This window comes from Lytechinus variegatus, chromosome 2, assembly GCF_018143015.1.
Source record: "Lytechinus variegatus isolate NC3 chromosome 2, Lvar_3.0, whole genome shotgun sequence".
NCBI classification, from domain to species: Eukaryota; Metazoa; Echinodermata; class Echinoidea; order Temnopleuroida; family Toxopneustidae; genus Lytechinus; species Lytechinus variegatus.
In genome coordinates this window covers 26733358-26756796 of record NC_054741.1, presented here as the reverse complement: position 1 = coordinate 26756796, position 23439 = coordinate 26733358, and the positions used below count along the sequence as shown (strand labels likewise).

The 23439-nt window shown below is 36.5% G+C and overlaps 1 protein-coding gene across 2 annotated transcripts; it reads right to left on the bottom strand.

Annotated features, from left to right (window-relative positions):
- Positions 1 to 2782: 2782 nt before the first annotated feature.
- On the bottom strand, positions 2783 to 18285 carry LOC121407710 (probable tubulin polyglutamylase TTLL9). 2 transcript variants are annotated; one of them, XM_041598900.1, is made up of 13 exons: positions 18200 to 18285; positions 15149 to 15195; positions 14674 to 14757; positions 12808 to 12919; positions 11354 to 11473; positions 10344 to 10478; positions 9493 to 9633; positions 7989 to 8076; positions 7061 to 7182; positions 6402 to 6535; positions 5195 to 5308; positions 4405 to 4529; positions 2783 to 3197 (listed from the first exon to the last, which is right to left on the bottom strand). In XM_041598900.1, exons 1-13 carry the CDS (start codon positions 18215 to 18217, stop codon positions 3127 to 3129), a joined length of 1311 nt encoding a protein of 436 aa, XP_041454834.1. In that variant the 5' UTR covers positions 18218 to 18285; the 3' UTR covers positions 2783 to 3126. The 2 variants fall into 2 exon arrangements, with proteins under 2 accessions (XP_041454834.1, XP_041454833.1); XM_041598899.1 differs by lacking the exon at positions 12808 to 12919 and adding an exon at positions 11896 to 12010.
- Between the last annotated feature and the right edge of the window lie 5154 nt (positions 18286 to 23439).

Sequence of the window (23439 nt, the reverse complement as noted above, 5' to 3'; positions counted from 1 at the left end):
TTTTAAACAGAGCGCGCATGCAACGATGATCCTTGATTGGTCATTGGTATTTAGCGATTGATTGCAAACCTTCGTGTTACGAAGCCCTGGTCATGGCCTTCTATGTTTGACGATATATATTCAAAATGGAAATCGGGGAAATCTGAATAATGCTACTACAGTATGTCTCTTGCATGATTTTTGGTTCCCTCATGTGCACAATTGTGTTAATATGTGACAATGTGGGCCACAAAGTGGCTCAGCTCACAGATTTATGCATAGGCAAAGTATGATCATGCACTGTCACGTCATTCACTTCGTTGTCATTAATTGGGGCTTTCAGTCAGACTCCATGATGATCTGTGAATTTCCGTTCGTTATAGCCAAAGTGTGCATGCATATGCCTTTTAGGCGTAACCCCTTCACAATCTTGTGACATGTGTGCTCCACGTTACTTGGCCCAACAAGGTTGCATAGTGTTTACGAATACTTAGCAACAATTTTCTCCAAAATTAAACTAAGAATTCTAATATTTTGGCACTGAACTTCAAGCATTACCTTACACTGGTCTGCATATTTCATGACATGGTGCTACGTGACGCTATTCGATGCGCAATCTACTTGTGAACAAATCAGGGCTCCCAAAATCATGCAAATGTCATGTATTGTGACATATGTTAGCAGCTCCCCCATATCATGTAATGGAACGTGATTCTTTCATCTTGTTGAAGGGGTTGAAAATTACAAGTTTGGAAATCTGATGGAGCTGCTCTTTTTGAAAATTCTTTCATCTGACATTCACCAATTTTCATCTAACATTTACCAATTTTCATTTTTCTGCTTTTTAACTTTTCATCAGAGGGGTTGTCAATTCCGAGCCAGATATATTTGTGAAAGTTTTTCAAGGCCATATTTGCACATATGTTTCAGTGATTATTTCTATGCATGTCTGCTTCTGATAATATAATTTCCCTACTTATAAGTTATGGGGCAAGTCTACACCAACATAAAGTTGATTTTAATAAAAAGAGAAAAATCCAACAAGTATAACACTGAAAATTTCATCAAAATTCAATGTAAAATAAGAAAGTTGTGGCATTTTTAAGTTTCACAATTTTACAAAACAGTTAATGCATATCCTGGTCAGTTTGCAAATGAGGAAACTGATGACATCATCCACTCACTATTTCTTTTGTATTTTCTTATATGAAATATTCTAATTTTCTCCTCATTGTCAAGTGAAACAAAGATTAATTCCTCCCTAAACAAGTGGAATTAGCATTATATTGATACTAAATGGTTCAGTCAAGTTGGCCCTAATTTTCAAATCGGTAAAAAAAATGAAATATTGTAAAATTCACAAGGTAAAAAACAAGAAAAAATGAGTGAGAGACATCGACTGTCTCATTTGTATGTCACTGAGATATGCATATAACCGTTTTGTGAAAAATAAGCGAAAATTTAAAATGTCATAACTTTCTTATTTTACATCCGATTTTGATGAAATCTTCAGCATTGCGTTAGTTTTATTTTTCTCTATTGATTCAAATCCACATTTTCTGGAGTGGACTTAAACTTAAACCGATTTGATGCACACATTACAAGAAAGTGATATATTGAAAATGGTTTTAATCGTACCTTTCGAATATCAACATACAAATCATTTCACATCACTTATTGGGCAATTAATTAGATTTCCATCAAAAACCACTTTTAAGGCAAAAATTATGTTTACATCCAGCTCTTAATACATGAAAATTTTCACGGCCAGTCAAAAAATAGCTGTCACTTTTGATACCATATTAAATGTACGTCAATGTAGTACGTACAGAAACGTACAAGTTTTCATTTCTTTTAATATATTGATGGGAATTTTTCTTATGAATACTGTAATATGATCAAATATTGACAAACAGAGGGGTAGCTAAAACCCATATTATACCACATGGACAGCCAAAAGGGCCAAAGTTAAAAGTTTGAGAAATATAATATGGCAATTATAAAAAAATGTAAAGAGAAGTCGGAAATAGATCTAGCTTCAAAAATATGAACACTGTAAATACATGTATAAAGCTTAACTTCTGTTCAGTTTTGCATTTTTTTTTCACAGAAGCTATCATAATGTACAATATGTATATTGACCAGTACTTTTGTAATTATTAAAAGGCTTTATGAAGCTAAAACAACTGCACGAATGTTGTGTTAATGTGTGCCTCAATACCTTTGGCAAGTAGTCTCATAAGGAATCTAACCACTGTTATCGCAATAATCTACTCCTCACAAGCTTTATATGGTCAATATGGTGGATTCACAATGCGGTGCGCCATCTATCGCTTGCAGGGGTAGACATCAGGCACAGGCAGTGCACAGTGCTATGTGACTGGTGCTTCAAAAAACGAAAACCATATGGCAAAAGTGGAGGAAGAATTCAACTAAAAAGGTTTAAATTCCACTATAATTACTCCCACTTTCTGGACCGTATTAATAAACAGCAGAATTTCATGCAAACCGACTGAACCGCGTCGGCCAGTGCAGCAGCATATCGCATACATGCGTGCAACAGATGTCAACCTTTTCCCATGGGGCATTGCGAATTTCAGCCTGTCCATAGCAAACGATAGGTGGTGCGCACATATCGCATACATGCGTGCAACAGATGTCAACCTTTTCTCATGGGGCATTGCGAATTTCAGCCTGTCCATAGCAAACGATAGGTGGTGCGCTGTATTGTGAATCCAGCGAATTACGATGGCACAGCATCTCGTTTATGAAGAGAGGACTGGGTAGAAATCAGAACCTGAGCTCTCAGGGGGAGTGGATTACATTTTGCTGGTACCAGATAATACACTGTGAATGTTTATCCATATAAGTGCATCTTTGGGGCCCAGCAGATTGAATCAGACATTCCTTTACCTGATTCGGACCAGAGACTTCTTATTTATCTAACTCTATCCCATGATCAATGATGACTATAGGAGGTATCTTCCATCTTAAGTGGATGAGTTAACACTTATCTACTCAACAGCATCAGATCTACTGATATCATTATCTAGGAGTTGCATTGCACAAACTTCATCTGACTTCAACACATAGCACACAGGCATAAGGCAATTTGGAAACAACAGTCTATTCAATATTGAGATGGTGTCACGTTTTGCGTTGAGCAGCTAGCTGTTTGAAGAGTTGCCTAAGTTGTCTCTTCCTGTCATTGTGGCAGCCTACAGCAAAAGAAAAGAATGAATATACATTTCAATTCAGCAAGAAATTTTCTTCATTCACTTGAAGTCAACTAGTCAGAATTATGGGAGAAACCCTCTACTAATTGCAGCATGATTTATTTCATCACAGGAAGATCCCCTAAAAGTCCCCCCAAAAAATCCAAGCATGAGATATTGATGCTACTAACTTAGCTGTCATAAAGGTAGAAAAAATAGATTTTTCTATGATGCATGTTTGCATAACATGCAATAAGGTTGATATGTTTGCAGTTTTCATTAAATACAAAATGAACAATGAAATTATCATGATCCTTGGTTCAAATTATCTGGATTATTTTTCCTGAAACTATAGTTTATTGCCATACTTGGATTTCTTGGGACTTTTAGTATGATGTATAGGGGTCCTTCCTGAAATGCACTGCAGTGGAATAACCTGAGCCCTATATTTACTGGACTTTATCCCATACACAGTAAATGAATCCTATTTTATCCAGTAAAAATATGAAAATATTAAACAGATAAAAAAGAAGTTGGAGGAGTGAATATCAACTTGCTTTGAATCCAGCCCCTGATCACTGATCTAATAACTGAACTTGTACCTTCCTATATATTGATTTATTCACAACCTTGCCACTAGAGGCCTGGATATAATATGGCAAACACAATAATAATATATTCAATTTTGCTGCTTTAAACCTGTCTCATTAAAGTTAATGAGTAAATAAGACTCTTCTGAGCCCATCTGATATTTTCTATTCTAAATAAATTTCACTTCATATAACCAAAGCCAACAACATCATTTATTATCTATGAACACACATTTTCCCCCTGTAAAAAAAATAGAAACATGTGAAAATGAGAATTCTACAATAATAATAATATATGTGATTTGTAATGCGCCAAATCCACTCGGCAGATTGCCCAAGGAGCAGTGAAAGAAGAAAGAAAGAACGAAAGAGAACAGGTACAAATATAATAGTAATAGATCCAGGAACAATTAAGAGTAAGAGGCATTGAATAGACGAGTCTTAAGGTAACGTTCAAAAGTATCAAGAATGACTGGTGAACCTTTCTAACTCGCTAAATAATCACCACTGAATATTCAATAGTGATATCATTAACCACAAGAAAGTATCACCAGTCGTTCTTAAAGTCACTCTTTGACTTGATACGAACAGCTTTATGAAACGGTCCCCCAAGTACTTACCAAGGAATGTATTTGTTGAGTATGATGGAGGACTGATACAGTCCACACCGCCCTCTTCAGCCATGACGGGTCCATCGTCCCACATCAGATCAAATCCTCCTATCCGCTTCTCTTTACCCATCATCCTACAGGGGAAGGAGGCAAGAATCAGATACTGATACAAAAGCAAATGTGGGGGCTCGAGGCACATGAAGGCAAACATTATAGCAAATTATTGCTAATACCATGGTCACATTTACTCTACGGCGGGCGTACAGCGAGTCGAAAACAGCCGTTTTATCCATTTTTGTACAAACCACCTCTATATGTAGCTCGTACATAAACTGTGAAAACGGCTGTTTTCGATTCGCCGTACGGCCGCCGTAGAGTAAATGTGACCAAGGTATAACCCATCATGTGTTTTCATGTTCTCATTGATGTAAACATGACTCTAAAACACAAGACCCCAGATAAAGCAAAATGTCACGTTCTTATCACCAAAATGTAGCTAGGAAAACATGAGCAAAGGCATTTCTTCTTTGCAGCCTAATGTAGTTGAATGACATAGGGGTTTGCCCATGCCTGTGGTTGTGTTTGAAGCAATGCAAGCAATTGCTATTGTCATACCTTCAGCAAAATGACTTAATCATATAAGGCAATGTGTGGAGTTATAGTACATCACATGTGACAAGGGTAATAGACACATGTTTATGAATAGCAACCAAATGTTAGCAAATTCCCCATTAAATGTAAAACTTGAGATTAAATGTAATTGAATACATTCAAAGGGAGAATTTTGGAGGTAACATACCTTCCTTCCATATCTATGATGTGAAGGACATCTTCCAGGAGACCAAACTTGAGGATGTAATCTTCTTCACTGCTTGCCGTTAGTGACGGAGATGCATTTACCTCTATCAACCAGCTACAAAATTAATATCAAGATAATTTAAGGGATGTGATTTAGAAATATACAAATAATGAATGTTTATGAGTGTAATGGATCTTTTCAGCTATTCATCAAATGAAGTATTCTGTCCATTGCACAATTGAAAAAATATTCATTATTCGTTTTATATGAAAAATAGATCATGGTCGTTCCAAAAGACATTTGGAAACATACTTATTTTTGTTGTAGTGTTATTGTAATATTGGAGAGCAATTTGTATAAAGTGCATCGAGCAATTTTAATTGATTATGCGCTTTATAAGTACAAATTTATTATTATTATGGTCAATTGACATTTATGAATTTTGATACATTAGTGCATACAACTTTGGAGCGCAGTCTGATGATTGCCGCTAACAGTTATACACGCTGCAAACACCAGTATGTATTAGTGCTGGTGGTTTGGGCGAGCGTGCAATATCCAAAAATTGCACAATGAATTGATTGAAATTGCATGAATGATGACAATCGTGATGTCATTGTAAAATGAGCTGAATGATTGATATCAAACAACCAATCACATGACAAGGATCAATCAAGATGTCACATAAACAGATACAGATTGAACTGAAGGAGAGAGAGAGGTAGGTTTAGGGTTGGAAAATGAGTTGGTACGTGCACAGCTGAGCAAGGTTTTATACATAGACCAGAGCACATCACATGGTCCGAAATTACTTGCTTTTTGCATCCGTACTCTATCCAGCATCAACTATACCAAAGAAAGATAGAGTACCGAAGTGTGACGTACCTGTCATGACAACCAACCAGCTGGTTGTAAACAGAGTCGCAGCTGTACACATTTGTATTTCACAAATCACCGTCATTCTGAGGTTGCAAGGGATGAAATTCCATTAGCAGCCATTTTCTCCTATGAGAAACACGCTCCGGGTTCATTTATGACATAACCCTACCCTTTTCCCGACAACGAATCAAAATTTTGAATTGATAATAATCTTCAATTTACCAAAATTTTCTAAACAGTACCCCTAACTCCAACACCACATCCACTGTATTTGACTGGTTACCCCCCCCCCCCCTTCTTGAATGTACATAAAGTTTAAACTACTCACGGCTTAAGGTCTTGATCTATAAGGATGTCATAACCATAGAGCTCAAAGCAGTGCTTGTCGTTGATCATAATCTTCTGAACACTTTGGAGGCTCTTGATGAAGATGTCATTCATATTCCGAAACATCTGTTCCACCTACTGGGCTATTTGATGTTTTATTTATCTCATTTTTTTCTAAATTTTCAACAAACCAACCAAGAATGAATATCTCTCTATCAACCAATCTATCTATCAACAGACATATGCATCAACTATGTATTGATCTATATTTCTATCTACCTACCTAGCCTGATTTCATCTGTCTGTCTGTCTATCTACCTACCTCCCTCCCTACCTACCTACCTACCTATCTACCTATCTATCTATCTATCTATCTATCTACCTACCTACCTACCTACCTATCTATCTATCTATCTATCTACCTACCTACCTACCTATCTATCTATCTACATCTATCTATCTATCTGTACGTCTATCTGTCTGTCTTACTATCTCTATCAAAGAAACAATCTATATCTATCTACCTACCCAACAAGCTAGAACTGATTTACCTATCTCCCTCTCTATCAAAAAACATCTATCTACCTACCCAGCTCAATATGTTTATCTACCTATTTGTACCTTATCTATTTATCCATCCATCCATCTACAGATACCTACATTTTCAATGCCATGTTTAGCTGTGAAGTATCTTTTGATCTGAGGCATGGACCACTTACACCCCTTCTCTGCGTCGTAGTCAGGAGCAGTCTTCTGGATGGCTACATTGGTCAAATGAACATCTAGAATTAGTTCTAAAGTTAAGGCAAAACGTGTGAATTGGGATGTTTCAGAGTCACGTTTCTTGCTTTGTGTACCTGGAAGGAGTACATCAAGATAATTTCAAATGCAAAAGTCTAGAGCTGTCTTAATGGATGGCTACATTGTCTCAATTTAACATTTAAAAAGAATGTGGAAGTTAGGTACAGCCAGGGGTGGATCCAGGATTTTCCTAAATTGAAGGTCATTTTGATTGAACCAAACTCATTGCTAGTATTGAATACAGTTCTAGCCTTAAAGGGGAATCCAACCGAAATAAAAACTTGTTTTTAGAGGATAAAGAAAACTCAGACAAGTTGATAGGGGAAAGTTTGAACAATATCGGACAAACAATAAGAAAGTTATAAATTTTTAAAAGCTGCAAATATTGTTAATCACTATACTCATGGTGACTTCAAATTGGCCACATATGTGATGTCACAGTGATGCAAGGCAGGGACTACTCTTCTATGTACTCCAATACATGAAATTGTTAAAATGTCATTTTTTCCAAAAGTTTTACTTCAAATCATATTTTTCTTTCATGAGGACTTAAAACAATATACTACCCAAGGTATATTTAGATTACTACCCAAGTGGAATGGGTAATGAAAGCCAATATTAGGATGTGGATGAGGAAACTTGTTTTCAACTGCAAGAAAATGCTAAAATTCTATGACAAATTTTCTCTCAACCAATGAAACGGCACAATTTTCCTAGGTGACAAAAGTAGCTTGGAACTTTCATTGGTAACAAGTTTCCCGAAGCAGCTCTTGTTGAGAAAGGATACAAGCATCATCGATGGAATCAAGAGAGAAGCGAGTGTTGGAAAACCTGGCAAAGCCACTCCGGTATAACCATGCCTTCAGAGGTATGTACTGTCAACAATAAAAAATAATAATAAAAATTAATCAAATTTCATTGACTCTAAAGCAGCGATTACATGCTTGAAAAAAAAAAACAATGAATGCTTTGTTGCTTCCTATATGTATGTAACAGAACTCAAGGTCAACAATGGTGGATATGACTCCAACTCCCCCCCCCTCCCTCAAATCAGAATTTCCCAAATAAAATCATAAAAAATGACAGACCCGACTTCACCACTATATACAACTAAATATTAACCGATTAATTGGACCTTGCCTATATATTTTTCCTGAAACTGTATTATCTTCATCTTACATGTAGCTACTAAAAATGTCACTATTATGATGAGTAAGGGTGTGCACTCTTTTAAAAAATGCAGAGTACTATTCAACATGCCTGTTTTCAATGTAATATTACATATTTTGCAGTACCAAACACTTTTCCATTCGTTTAGAAGATGGATATGAAAGACATGGTTAATGAAATAAGTGAAGTGATGGTACAAGCTAATTCCTGACAATTTTAGAGGAACAAAACACAAATTTACACCCACTTTCCAATTTCGGGGCAGTTGAAATCGGTAATGCATGGTTGATCTAAATCCACTTGGCAAAATTTCCAGATGGGCCAGCTTTGATTTGGTAAAACCAGCTTGGCTCAGATTTCATTTTGTCTAATTGCCAGGTCTACATGTAATTACAACTTTGACTAGGTATGGCTAATTATTACTTGGTTTCATTACCATTTTGTCTTGGCCAAATAGAAAGACAGCATCTGACCAAATGAGATAGTAAAACTAGAAATAAGACAAAACTTGCTAATAGGCCAAGGGGTAATAAGACAAAATGTTAATGATACAAACTCTATGCAGACAAAATGAATTTCAATTCTTACTTACTCCAAGTCATCACAGACTCAGTGTTAGCATACAATTGTCCCACTAAAATAATAATAGCCAGCTTTTATATAGCGCTTTTCCTAGAACGGCTCAAAGCGTTTTACAGCATATCATTACCCTGGTCATTGGATTCATTTCAATCCCGCATGAAAAGTGCACAATTTCCACTCCCTGAAGAGCATTCCTTGCATTCATCGCAGCCTCATAATGGCGCTTGCAAATTAAAAAATACAATTACTTTCGCATCCTACCGGGTACCCTAGGTAGAGAGTGGCAACGTGTGGATTAAAACCTTGCCAAAGGATGCTAGACCGCGGTGGGATTCGAACACACGACCCTCTGTTTACAAGGCGAGAGTCAGAACCACTACACCACATCTCCTCCACGTGAAATGGCCAGGGGTGGATATAGCCGGATTAGACACAATGCTTTGGACAGGCCCACAACAACGAACCAACAACGCTTGTGAAATTGTAATTTATCTAACCCGGCTTGATCTACTCCTGGGAGTGGCTCATATTAGACTTACAGAAGTTACTAGTACATAGACTCTGAGATCAAATTTCCTTCCACCAATAAGGTACGGCTTCTCAATATACTTGGACACGATGTATGTCTCCACTGGCTCCTTGTCATCATTTTTCTCCTCTCTTGGACGGTACGTGTCACTCTGAAAAATAAAATAAAAAAGGAAATAATGGAATTTCAATCCATTGCTTGCAAGATAAAAACAAATTACAGTAATTTGCACTAGTGGAAGGTCTTGGGTCATTCTTTTAACTAAAAAAAAAAAAAAAATCTATGAAGAAAAGAGGTGTTTATTTAAAATATGCTGGATAAAAAAAGTTTCACTCTACTAGTAATACGGAGGGGGAGGGTAATCTTCAAACTAGGAATGGTCAGCTCCTTTCAGACTATGTTAATCATCGCTATGTCACCATAGACAGAACCATTTTCGTAGTTCACAAAGGTTTAAATTGCTGGTAGATCTAAGGAATCACTAGAAAATCTAAGGAATAAGGGAAAATATGGGGGGTGGTCTTCTCGATGGAATTCTGGACCTAATCATGAAGGCTGACAGGAAGTAAGACTGTGTCTGTCATGACGGAACCCCGGAATTCAACAGATCATCCAATCAAATTCTGCAATGTTTCATCCATTCTAGTATTTCATTGAAACAAGGGTTATGACTTTTATTGGTAGGGTTTGTCATGTCGCTGCAAGAACACCCTTATCACCACACATTTGCACATCCAATAAGCGCAAAAGCACCCATAGCAGCAAGCACAAGTGCATCGCATAATGGCATTTCTGCACTGATGTGGTGCATGAAAAATATTTTGCTAAGGGCGTTCTTGCACCGATACAAGTTTATCATACCTTCTTCCAGTCTGTTATGTCCTTGAGTTTCCTGAAGAGAAAGATGCCTTTGCCTTGAGATTTAGCCACCGGTTTCATGATCCAAATAGAGCCAGGATACTTCTTAAACTCATCCACAAACATGTGATACTCCGACTGCAATGATATGGAAAGATTCGTACACAGAATGTGGAATTATATACTGGACTTCCTTTATATGGTAAATAAGATTACATATGGTATAAGTGTAAAATACTTGAACCATACCATGTCCTGAGCAGCAATACCCCACAAGAAAATGTGATTAGGTACCCATGGTGAATATGTGTGCTTCATATAATATTCAGTTAGGCTGTGCTTGCTTGATAAGTCATTTTCATTTCACGCTCCATTTAATGCATGTAGATCATTATTGCGCCTGTAAAATATGATAAAATGCAACTCTTCAAGGGTGATATTTCGAACATTTTAGACTTTTGAAATTCAGATAAATATATTGTATTGTACATTAATTTCAGAAGACTGGCAAATGCTCTCAATTTTCATGGATGCAATGTGAACTTGAGGATCTAATACATCCTAGACGAATTTGCCTTTTAGTTTTTTTACTAAGATATAAAGTTCAAAGTTTACCAGCATTTTTGTTAATAATAGTAGACTACCAAAGTTAAAACAGATTTTTTTATCTAACATATAGATCTAGTCTAACATTTATACAGACTCCATTTGATTCATCAAACAACACATATTGCTACATCTCATTTTATAAAAAAAAAATGTGTGGCTCTCATTCATGCCATGGTTCAAATTAGCTCATTTGATAAATTCAGAATTTTCCAAGGCCACTGTGCTGCTTGTCATGACTTCAGGCAAGTACCTCAACGAACTCAGAGGTGCTCATTATCTGTTTACATCACTTGAAAAGTGCATGTAGATGGATCCATGATTTGATAGCGGGGAGTGGGGGGGGGGGGGCACATACTCCCCATTCCCACATCCAGAACCTGCATATAGTTGCAATGTAAACTTACAGGCAGTTCATATGTCATCGGGAAAAAGTCGCACTTTGATGCCTCTATCTTGCCAGCCTCTCTTTCCAGCATCTTGCGATGTCTCTTCAGATTCTTAACCATCAGGTTCTTCCTTGTTAGCTGTGGTGATTAGAATGACAGGGGATGGCAAAAAAATTATCATTGTCTGTTTTTTCAAGGATAATTTACTTTGTTTTGTTGATTTTGTATAGAACTCAATTCAAGTAATGGTGTTCAGCAGATCTCATAAAGTGGGAAATAAATATTCATTTGTTGTTGTTTTTTTCTCAAAGGGCAATCTACTTTAACTCATTTGTTCTAAATTATGATGGTTGATCTAGAACTCAATTTATTGGGCCCTTTTGCAACTAACGGTGGCTATTTTGTACACAATGTAGGCAAATTGCCACTCATCCTGTATAATCAATTTCACTGTGATGTTAGATCGATCTACATGTATCTTTCAATACTACACCATGAGCTCAAAAGTGAAAGAAAAAAAGTTGACAATCAACCTAATGATGTTGGTTCTGTTTTCTTACCTCATAATGATTACGGAAATGATTGATGCGTACATGGTCTTGCATGAAGCATTGATCAAAATACTCCTTCATCCAACCTCGATCCGCCCAGAAGATATCAAAGTCAGTCTCTTCTCTACACAAACATATATGTACTTTCATTCATTCAACCCCTCCTGTGCCATAATTTACTTCTCTTTTTCTTTCATGAAAAGCTGTTTATTCAGAAGTTTACAACATTCACTATCAGATGGTGATTGATTATATGAGAAAAGGGCAATTTCTGGAAAATAAAAGTTATCCAACAAGTACCGTACCCTTTTTGGACAATGACACAGGAGTGGTCAAATGCATTCAAAAGTAAAATAGTGGCAAAAAGGAGCAAAAATTACACTTTATAAATGTGGAAGCAAACAAATTCTGAGAGTGCTCACAAACAAATCACACATTTTTCCCAAATAATTTGCAAGCAGATTTGTGGTGAATGAGGCGTTGGAATTTAGTTTAACCGGGAAAAGACCATGCTATGTGTTTAAAAGTAAGAATAATATAGCCCTAGAAATACACACAAAAAAACTATCGGCATAGAAATTGCTAGTGCTCCAAATACCAAAAACGTTCATTTGTGCAGACAGGATATAAAAATAAAATAAATTCCTTTGTTATTAATGAATAATGGGTTGGGGCAGGTGTATAAAAAAATAGGAGGGAGGATAATGCAGATAGTACTTAAGAAGGTGCAGATCGAGGGTAGGTTGATCTAAATTGTTAGTATAAGTAGATTTTTTTCTGAATGTTTGAAATCTCTTTATAATCCTCTTTGAATGGATTGAGCAAATTGTAATCAAACAATTTAGACATCAACTTAAAGTGAGTTTTTATGCTCCTTTTTGCCATATTTTGCTTGAATTTTTCATTGATGGATGGACAAACCTCAAAGTGGTTTCGAAAGTGGTTTATCCTGATGTGCTCCTTGAAGTAGTTGCGATCAAAGTGTTCCTTCATCCAGCCCACATCAACCCAATTGAAATCAACCTCACCCTCACTGCAAAGGATAGAGAGAGGATCAGGAGGGGTATGTTTCACAAAAATCTCCATACAACCACACACGATTTTACAACTGACTTGAACGTGAACATGCTAAAATAAATGAGGTTCAAAATCGCATCAAATCAAAAGGTTCAATTGAAAACAATCATTCAATCAAGTTATAGGTATTTTAGACATATTTTGTAATAGTCATATATTTTTGCATTCTAAAAGTGCTGCACTCAACCCAGGTGAGGATAAAGGGTACATGGCACTCTGGATGAATGCCTTGAATGCCCAGAGTAATAGATCTAGCATGCTTTTGTATTTGAACATCACATTCAAGTTGTCAGTAAAATCAAGTTTAGCCAAGAAAGAGAATTATGAAACACTGCACATCATACAATAGTTTGTGCTCTAAAATGCAATTTTACAATATCATCAACCAAGAGACTTACACTTTGAAAATTGGAAATACTGCAAAAGTCACCCAAGAGTGCAAAACAGATTATGGTGAGAAGTGATATTTTTCTTGCTTATTTGGCACCATTTATTGTTGAATATGCTTAATGCGTGATCAACATGAGACATTGTTTGCAAGAGAGCAACACTCACTTTGCTCTGAAACCCAGATGTGGAATATGTTCAACATGTGATCAACATGAGACATTATTAATGTTTGCACGAGAGCAACACTCACTTTGTGGAATATGTTAAACATGTGATCAACATGAGACATCATTAATTGTTTGCAAGAGAGCAACACTCACTTTGCACCACATGCCTGCAAAGTCAGCTAAGCTCTGGGAATTTAGCTCAAACAAGAGGGTGAAATGGTATTGGGAGCTGCTTGCTGCATTGCAATTCAGCATGTTTTTGCATTAGTCGTCCAATACCATGCATGAAAAAAAAACAGAAGTAACAGTTCTGACTTTAAGGAGGATATGAATGATATGGAGAAATGGTGATGAAATTGTTACTCGTACAGGAATGCCCACAACACCAAAAGCATGCGGGGAAAGCAAGGGTAAAGAGGCATACATAAAACACCCACACACTTTGATGATCAAATTATTTTAAAGTCCTCAAAACCAAAAACAATTCAATTGCAAATATACTACATATTAACCAAAGAGTAAACCACCTAGATCAAGACCTACAATTATTCAACGAAAATGGACTTTGATTTTTATACACTTTGGAAAGTTAAGTTAGAAGTTACGGATATTATTAAATCTCTTGATTTTGTGACATGGGAGTAGCTTCCTCACATGTCTTGTGTTATAAAGGAAATCTGAAAATCTAAAATGAATTGATCTGTATATTCCATATATCATAGACACAATACCTCAAACCCAGTTAGTATATATATGGGGGAAAATCTTTTCAGTCATACCTGAACCCTTAAAAAAAAGGAAAGAAGTTTGTAATACCTGCCACAAGATCAGTTGCTTGCATGTGATGATGTCATAAACAAAACTCTACAAAAATTCATAGCTCTTTCTTTTATAGAATTTTTTTTGGTCGAAACCTTCATGAGTTTATTTCTCCTTTGGATGACTTGGAACTTTTAAAGAAAAATACTTTATTTGGTTGCTTGTCATATTTTGAGACATAATGTATCTTTTTTTCTGGAATAGCCTCTGTTTTGCTTGTTATGAAATTGTGGAGACCTAAGTTGTGTGCACCCTTATTTAGGAAATTCTGGATCTGCCATTCTCCTCCCACCCCCCCCCCCCCCCCTCCTCTCCTTTCAGGGCTGATACTTACTCTCTAACCTCTGTCCATCCTTTAGACCGCAGCACATCGCTGATGGTGTTTTGTAGAGAACATTTGAAGCGAATAGGTCTGTCTCTGCACATTGAAATGGAGATGCAATACTTGATTAATGAATGAAAATATGGAGGAAACTGCCGTTATGAATAAATTTAGAACTACAAATCATAGTTAACTTTCGCTTTTATCACCTATAGTATTTTGATCCGAAATTGATTGTTGATTTAGAACAATTTAAGAAAAAAAAAATAATGCCTTGAAATAGGCGAACACCTTAAAAAAAAAACTTGAGCACTCAGCAGAGTGGATTTGGCACATCATTAATTACTATATATCTATCATTATTAGTATAAAGGATTAACTTTTTAAAACTCAAATAATATATAGCTTTGATCTCAACTGATTCACAATTTGGCATTTCCATGTAACTAGTCAATTTTATATGAATGAAATAAAACATGATTCTTACCCTATTCCCCTTGGCCGCTGTGTGGCATATCTGTATGACTGATTAGTCTAAAGAGAAAAAAATCAAGAAATCATGATTTATGTTACAACATTGGAGGTTTTGCCTAATGACAAGACAAGTGGCGTTAGTGCAGGTTATCTTGGGAGGTACAAGGTTATATATTTAATACCTTTTACATAGCCAGATATGTTGTGTCTGTGGTTTTCACATGAACCATATGTGCGCAGTTAGATCTATCATGCATACTCGAATAGTTCACCATCAGAAATAATTGACATTCTTCAACCTTGAAGTTTGAAAAAAAAATGTTCTTACCCAAATCTTTGTATGAGATGACAGTATCCACAAATCCTCTCATATGACAAACTTTTCTCCTGAAATAGTTCCATTTTAAAGTAAGAACGTCATAAATTATGCACTTCTGGGATGGCAAAGTAATGATGGGTATTGCAAATCAAAACATCCAATATATTTACTACACAGTAATATCATGCATGCACACACATACACACACATGCACTGATCGTACACAAAAGGGCATTGACTCAGCTGCATTCTCAAAGTCTCTGTTTAGATATATGTTAAGGTGCCAGCCGTCTAGTCTTTATGCTTTCAGAATAGAATCATCGCGATTAGATCCAAATTTTTAAAAAACAATTTGATACTAAAATTGGCTAGTAAAACTATTGGTAACTTGTGCTGCTCAGGCAGCTTGGGACATTTCGTTTGCGGAGTGGGAGTATCCCAAACTGTCTCCCAACTAAGGTAGCCAATACTGTACAGACCGAGAGTGCAAGTTGAACTTTGACTGCACTAAATTTAGTTTTACTGGATTTTTAACCAAACATGCAATATTTCAGGGAATTACTGTCTAACATGTCTAGGCCTATGGATTGAGATCAGATGCCAAAAGACACCCTTCAACATTGCAAATAATTTATAGAACTATCTTGGTCAGGCAGCCATCAGTGACAGGCTAGTGGCACAGCTCAGCTGTAAAAAATAATGCAGAACTTCCAGTTCCAGAACTTGCAGAAGTTGGCAGACACAGTCATCGTTTGCGTGCTAAATAATTCAACATGCAAACGATGACTGTGTCTGCCAACTTCTACCAGTTCTGGAACTGGAAGTTCTGCATTATCTTTCCGGAGTAAAAATTCCCCTTTTGAGTCGGGCCATGCACTAGCTAGGCTAATATTGGATATTGGCCTCGACTAAGTGAGATAATTTAATAAAGTACTTCAGCCAAGGCCATACCAATGCCATACCCCATGGCTAGAATTAAGGCGAATTTCACCTTGAAAATGAGTAAAAACATCAATCATCAAAGATTAAAAGGTCTACGGCCTACATCACTGGCCTACATAGACAGCTGGCAGCTAGCCGTCTGTTTTGAGCTTTTTTTTTAAACATTTTATTTTAGTTCCCGTCGTAGACGTACACCACTCATTCAATGGACAAGGTTATGATATAACCACTTGTTCACTGCTACCACCCTGCCTGTGGGGAATCTACAGGTAGGACTATGGTATGCCAATGTGGTACAGAGCACACACTTTAAAAAATCATTAAAATATCACTTTTGTGACCAAAATTACTAATTTCCATACAGTTGCAATTTATTTTTCATTAGTAACTTGGGAATAATTTTTGTATTCACCAGATCGCTCAAAAACTTGAATTTTGGGCATTTTTTTTGTACGCCCTCTATTGGTGGAAAGTAATATGGCAAGAAAATTTTCATTTTTTGATCTCTATTTTTAATTAAGAAAAAAATAATTTAAAGAATCAAATTTAAATAAGAGTCAAGTTGTATGAATAATAGGTGTAATGGAAACTTTCAGTGTAAAAAATTCAAGCATTTGCCCCAAATAAAAAGAGAAAATAAGCCAAACATTGCCACCCTTATTTTGCCACACATGGAGATATAAGTGAGAACAAGGTTATATCATAACCTTGTTCATTGAATGAGTGGATATAACCTTGTTCTCAGTTACATCTCCATGTATGGCAAAATAAGGGTGGCAATGTTTGGCTTATTTTCTCTTTTTCTATGGGACAAATGCTTGATTTTCTTACACTGACAGTTTTCATTACAGCTATTCATCATATAACTTGACTCTTATGTAAATTCAATTCTTTAAATTATTTTTTTCTGAATTAAAAATAGAGATTGAAAAATGAAAATTTTCTTGCCATATTACTTTCCACCAATAGAGGGCGTACACAAAAATATGCCCCAAATTCAAGTTTTTGAGCGCTCTGGTGAATACAAAAATTATTCCCAAATTACTAGTAAAATATTAATTGCAACTGTATGGAAATTAGTAATTTTGGTCACAAGTTATATTTTGATGATTTTTTAAAGTGTGTGCTATGTACAGCATTGGCATACCATAGTCCTACCTGTAGATTCCCCACAGGCAGGATGGTTGCAGTGAACAAGTGTCGTACACAGGCGGCTCGAGATCGTGCAGACGCCATAGGGGTTAACAACATGAACAATGCAAAATCCTCCCGACAAAGGCGACAGGGCTCATCGATTTTTGTTTTTATTTTATAAAAATATATAAAAAGAACTGGACCAAAATAAGGATGATTAATATTAGGGTCTATTCCGTTTTGCCCTGAAATGCACGTACGGGAAAAAATAAACTTAATCAAAACTTTTAATATTAAAACCAAAACTAAAAAAACAAAACGTAAAATTGGTGATTTAGTCTAGCTTTACCATGTTTACCGTGGGAATTCATAGCCTCTACGGCCAGATATTATGGGTATCCGCCCCAGGCTTCATTGGCGAGTAAGCCTACGTTAGTAGATGACTTGTATTCCCCAGAAGCCTCCAGCCAGGCTACGCCTACGACCGAAGCTTTTGTCAATTTTTGGTCTACGGCGCCTGGCGCCTGCGGCCTACTACTAGATCGACACAATTCTCGATATATGGGACCAGCCTGAGCGTAACCAGGCAACATGACGCCGTTAACTGTTTTCTTTATTAAATTAGGCCTATGTCAGAATATTCATAAAAAGAATCAGGATATTTCTCACCTTTGGATTCTTATTCATTTCAACAGAATAATCATGTAGAGTCTGGAGGAGGAATCATACAATCATTCATGTATCACTTTCAAATTTCAATAATAACGACACATTTCTTTTCACGCTCAGCTCCCCGAACTCGATTCGAAATATAAACCGGAAGCGGAAATAAAAGGATTCGAAAAAAAACACGCTCCTCCCATTAGGTTTCCGTCATCCCTTATTTTTTCCATTTCCACTGTGGGTTTTTGAGGAAATTGATAGGCTCACGTTTTATTTTTTTTATGGAATGGGAAATTTTCACCAAAAGTGACGAGGCAGGCACGGATATCATGGATCAATGATAGTACAATGGGCTGTGTACTTCTGAGGGTGTGTGTGTGAGCGGGGGGGGGGGGGGGGTGCGGGTGTTGGGCCGGCTGTGCCCACCCCCCCCCCTCCCGGATCCGCCAATGGATGTAATTATATCCATCAGGGGCTGGGGGATCGTGATGGCAGGATTTTCCAAAGGGGCCGAGGGGCATATTTTTCCCGAGGAAAATTTGACAAGCGAAAAAAAGGAATGTTTTTCACCCAAAATTTAAGGTCATTTCGTCCAGGGAAAATTGACAAGCAACAAAATATTGATTTGAATGAAAGAGATTAAACAAATTCATGCTGAAAATTTCATTGAAATCTGCATGCTAATAATCAAATATAATGGAACTAATGGCAACGTTATATCCGTTCACTATTCCTTTTATCATACTTGTATTTTATTATACCTGTAGTATGGGGTAGAGGAGCGAAGTTGAAAGTGGGGGGGGGGGGGGCACACGGAAAAGAGGGTACCTTTTCTTTCGAAAAGGGCACTATCTTAAAATATAGGAAAATTAATTATCTACAGTGGTATAATATGGGCCCAAAATTTTGAGGGGGCTATAGATACGTCATATCATGTAAATTTATGAGAAGCTGCGAGTGACCGAAGCGAGCGAGAAAATAATTGTGATGGATTTTGACATAATATTTTAAAAAAGAGTTTGATATTTCAACCTTCTCGAAGCTTTCTCTTTTTTTCCTGGTGGTGAAAATGTACCGGGGGGGGGGGGGCTCGTGCCCCACCCCATCTGAACGTCACTGGTTATCCACCCCACTCACATGGATCATGAAACTTATGGCATGTAGGATTATTCTTACATTTTTTCCCCTTCATAATAAGTAAGATATAAAAATGTGATTATTGTTTTCCTGTTTCAAAGGGGCACTCGTTAACACATGAAACGGGTCCTCTTCACAGATGAAAAGGACACAAAACACGTTCATAAGGGGTACTTTTAAGGTAAAAAGGGTGACTGATACGAGAAAGGGCCCATAAGAAGGCAAATGGGCACTTGCTAAACGGCATAAAACGAACCCTTCTCAGGTGAAAGGGGTACAAAATATGTTCATATAAGGGGCACTTTTCTTGGGTAAAAAGGGGTAATGAATCAAGAAAGGGCACTTGCTTACAATAAAAAAGGCCCTTCTCAGGTGAATGGGTGCAGAACACATTTGAGGGGGGAGGGCATTTTGGGGTGTATAAAATGGCACTTTATACGAAATAGAAAACTTGGTAACACCTAAAACGGGTCTTCCTCAGGTGAAAGGGGCGCAGTATACGTTCATGAGGGGGGATTTTTCTTGCATAAAAAGCACACCTTTCAGTGCTTCAAAAAGTGGGAGGGGGCACTGTGCCTCCGGCCCCCAGGATCGACGCTCCCGTTGTAGTATCATGAAATATGAAGTATTTTATTTTTTTCTCATGATAAACCTAATATGAAACAAAAGTTTTATTTTTTCTGAACATGTTTATTAATTTCCATTGATGTAACATCCTATAACCTTTTGTGATTTGGAGAGTCTCATCATTGTCAAATCTGCTAAAATTGAAACTCATGTTGATACAACAAACTAAACTGGGGCCCGTTTCTCAACACCTGGACAAGTTAGTCATATCTTTATCCACCAACTACGGAGTTAGTTCCAATCTTTCTAAACTCGTTTTACGAAATGTTTCTTAATTAGAATCCCTTGATATCGATACTATCGGTAAAAAGAGCAGACGAGACGTATCCTTAGTCACAAAATTATATTCGAAAAGAAAAATTATGATAAAATTGCAAATATCGTGATGAATTTGGAAATACATGTTTTGAAAATAATAGCAGAGGTAAATTATGCATGATACAAATTTAAACCATGAGGACTAGCTAGAGCATTCAATTGCTGAGAAAATATAACTTTATGAGTAATTTGTTTCATGACTAAAAAATCACACGTGGACGTAGAGATGAGTACCCCCAGGATATCACATTTTGATAGTTTACGAAAGTAATCTGTAATGGGTTTTTGTAGAATGGCGATAATTCGTACGGTTTCTTATGATTCCAAACATCATCAAAATATAGTTTAACATAAATTGTTCAAATCTTTAGATACCGAAACATCCTATTTGACAAATTCTATGCATAAACTAGAGAAATAATTATCCGAAGGATAATAGGGGTCTGAAAACAACAAATACGACTCCAGTTATGGATGGCCTGACGTGGTAGAATCTTTACTGATTCAGTTATTTTATTTTTTTCAAAATGAATGTTTTTGTGGCGTTTAATTAATTTTTTTTATTGATTCTGTGCATTACAATTATCATTGAGTGGTCTATCACACTTGCTTTTCAATGTAATTTCAAATTCTACAATTGATTACGTTATATTACAACTTTCAGAACTCGAGGCACTTTTGCATGCCATAGTCTACCCACGTGATATCACTACGTCACTGAGAAAAAAAAGTTGTAACAGGTTCGGAGGTGTCATAAAAATTAATATTCAATCCGATCTCCGATTTAGTAAAATAGTTAGACTTATGACGGTGTTGAGAAACAGGCCCCAGATTACAAAATAAATAATTAGTGATTTCACAAGTTAACTGCATCATCAACTCTCTCATTTCAAGAGAATCTCAAGATAATTACCTTTCTCATTTTACATTCTAATGAAATTTTCAGCGTCATTTATTTCATTTTCACTCAGGTTATTAAAATCCATCACCATTTGCTAGAAATGAACCCCCTTAATTATCTTATTCACATTTTTCGGTGCATGTTATTCAAATTCGTTTTCCCTACCAAGCAAACTGGTGTGATTTGTCGGTACCCGCTTAATGGCGCACATTTTAATGGCATTAATAACATTACGTAGAGATCATCGATTTTTCAAATTCATACCGAAAGTGGTCTCCAGGACCTGGCATGCCAATGGGCCCTAAGTCTTGTTGATTTGCTGGTCGTCGGTTATAAACCCCATTCCACAGGACGGAGACCCTTGAAAGTTCATTGGAAAGCCACTGAAGATCAAGCAAGCTGTGTTGGAGTGGTCTAGTTCGAAATGTACATGATACTTACTAATCATTGCTAAAAGAAAAGGTTTATTGTTGCTTTATATAAAATAAGTAAAAGTAGGCAGTGAAAAGAAACAACAACGTACCGTTTCAGGATTTAAATTGGACATGAATTTAAACTTGACCATAATAGCAACCACGCACCACAACAAAAAAATAAGAACTAAGCACGAAAACAGAGATTTGCGATATCTTAAAATTTATTACACTATATATATTTGTATGTACAAACATTTTTTATATCAATATTGCATAATAATAGAACATAACAATCATAGTCCTAATAAACATGTTACGCCTACATGTCGGCTAACTTCTTTCATAACTGAAATACAAACATTTGCAATTCATTGGAATTGCAGAGGATTAAGGAAAACCATAAGTGCACTTAAAGGATTCGACATCAGTATATCTGAACACGTTAAGCTTCAACATTATTTTACACGATAACATTCGGATTAAATGAATGAACATTCACATGAAACTGTAAGTCACCGATAATGCTCCAGTCTGTTAATTGAAGATTGTGCAACAGAAAGCGAAGCTGAAGCATAATCCCGGTCATAATGGGTTTACGTGTTGTGACTGCACATCAGTTTCCCACACGTTTGAATTATAATTATGTTTCCTTTTTTTCGTATTTTGACTCATACAGAGCCTTTAAGGCACTGGCGTGGTACCACATCAGCTTAACCGGGCACAGTTTCATAAAAGTTGGCAATACTGACAATTTCAGTGCATTCCTAGATATAGACTATTGGCTGACTGTTAGCATAATATGACCATTTGCTAAGTAGGACAAGGACGGACATACCTTCATTAAAATTGTATGTCCTGCATCGCAGCCGATTTTTTTTGGTACACATTTTGTACTACAAAAAAATATAGGTAAAGATACCATCCGATATGGTGGCCATTACATTGAAATCATTGGTTAAACGTAATAGAATATATCAGTTTCTTTGTATCAGACACCGAAACCCTAATACACTGCAAAACTCCGGTGTTAACTTAAAACCAGTCAGGTATCTATATCGGAAAACACCAGGGAAGTGGTGAAACAACACCAGTTAAGATTCATACCGGTGTTGATCTAACGATGATTAGTATTATTTAAAAGCCTATTTGGCGTTGGCCTAAAGCCGAAGTAGTCCTGTTCCAAGACTTTTTTTGTTGTTTTCCGATATGGATACCGAGCTGGTGTAAAATAACACCAGTATTTTGCCATGTTTGCAGTGTAAAATCTCATTGTCTTAATCTATCAACGTTAAGAATCTACATCACATCCCAGTGATTGTGTCAAATTTCGCATTAGCCATAGACAACTGAAACTATGCTGCAGCTATAATCGTGCCTGCAGCTAACCTGTGGATTTATTTCCCCAATCAATTCTGAAAAAAAATCAGAAGAATAGGGTTCTTAAAGAAAACAAAACAATATAAAATCCTTTTAATTCCATACATTTTTTGGAAAAAAGGGAATTGTGATAAGAATTGATGAGCTCAGATTCACCTATAGGCTATTTAGGTAGGCCTATACGTGCTTCCTCCCTTATACGAGTGATTACTACGTTATAATCATTTCCGGTGACTAAAATGTGTTCATATCTTCTGCTGATAGTAATGCATTGAATCCGGATTTCAATCAAATATGAAATTTCAAAATTAGAACTAGTCACGACAACTACTATAACAGAATCACAATTAAGGCAGACATGTAGGATATCATATGCAGTTAAGAGGCGAACATTAAGCGTTGTCTTGTGGTTATTGAGGTAAAATAATACAATCCACAACCAATCAAAAAAACCAAAACAAAAAAAGTGT

Bases quoted from the DNA above. Each gene is read 5' to 3' on its own strand.
- LOC121407710 (XM_041598899.1), bottom strand. The intron at 14,758-15,148 runs GTAAGAATCATG...TTCAATGTGCAG, and splicing joins CAGCGGCCAAGGGGAATAGG to AGACAGACCTATTCGCTTCA. The intron at 7,183-7,988 runs GTATCCTTTCTC...AACTAATTCTAG, and splicing joins TGATTCCATCGATGATGCTT to ATGTTCATTTGACCAATGTA.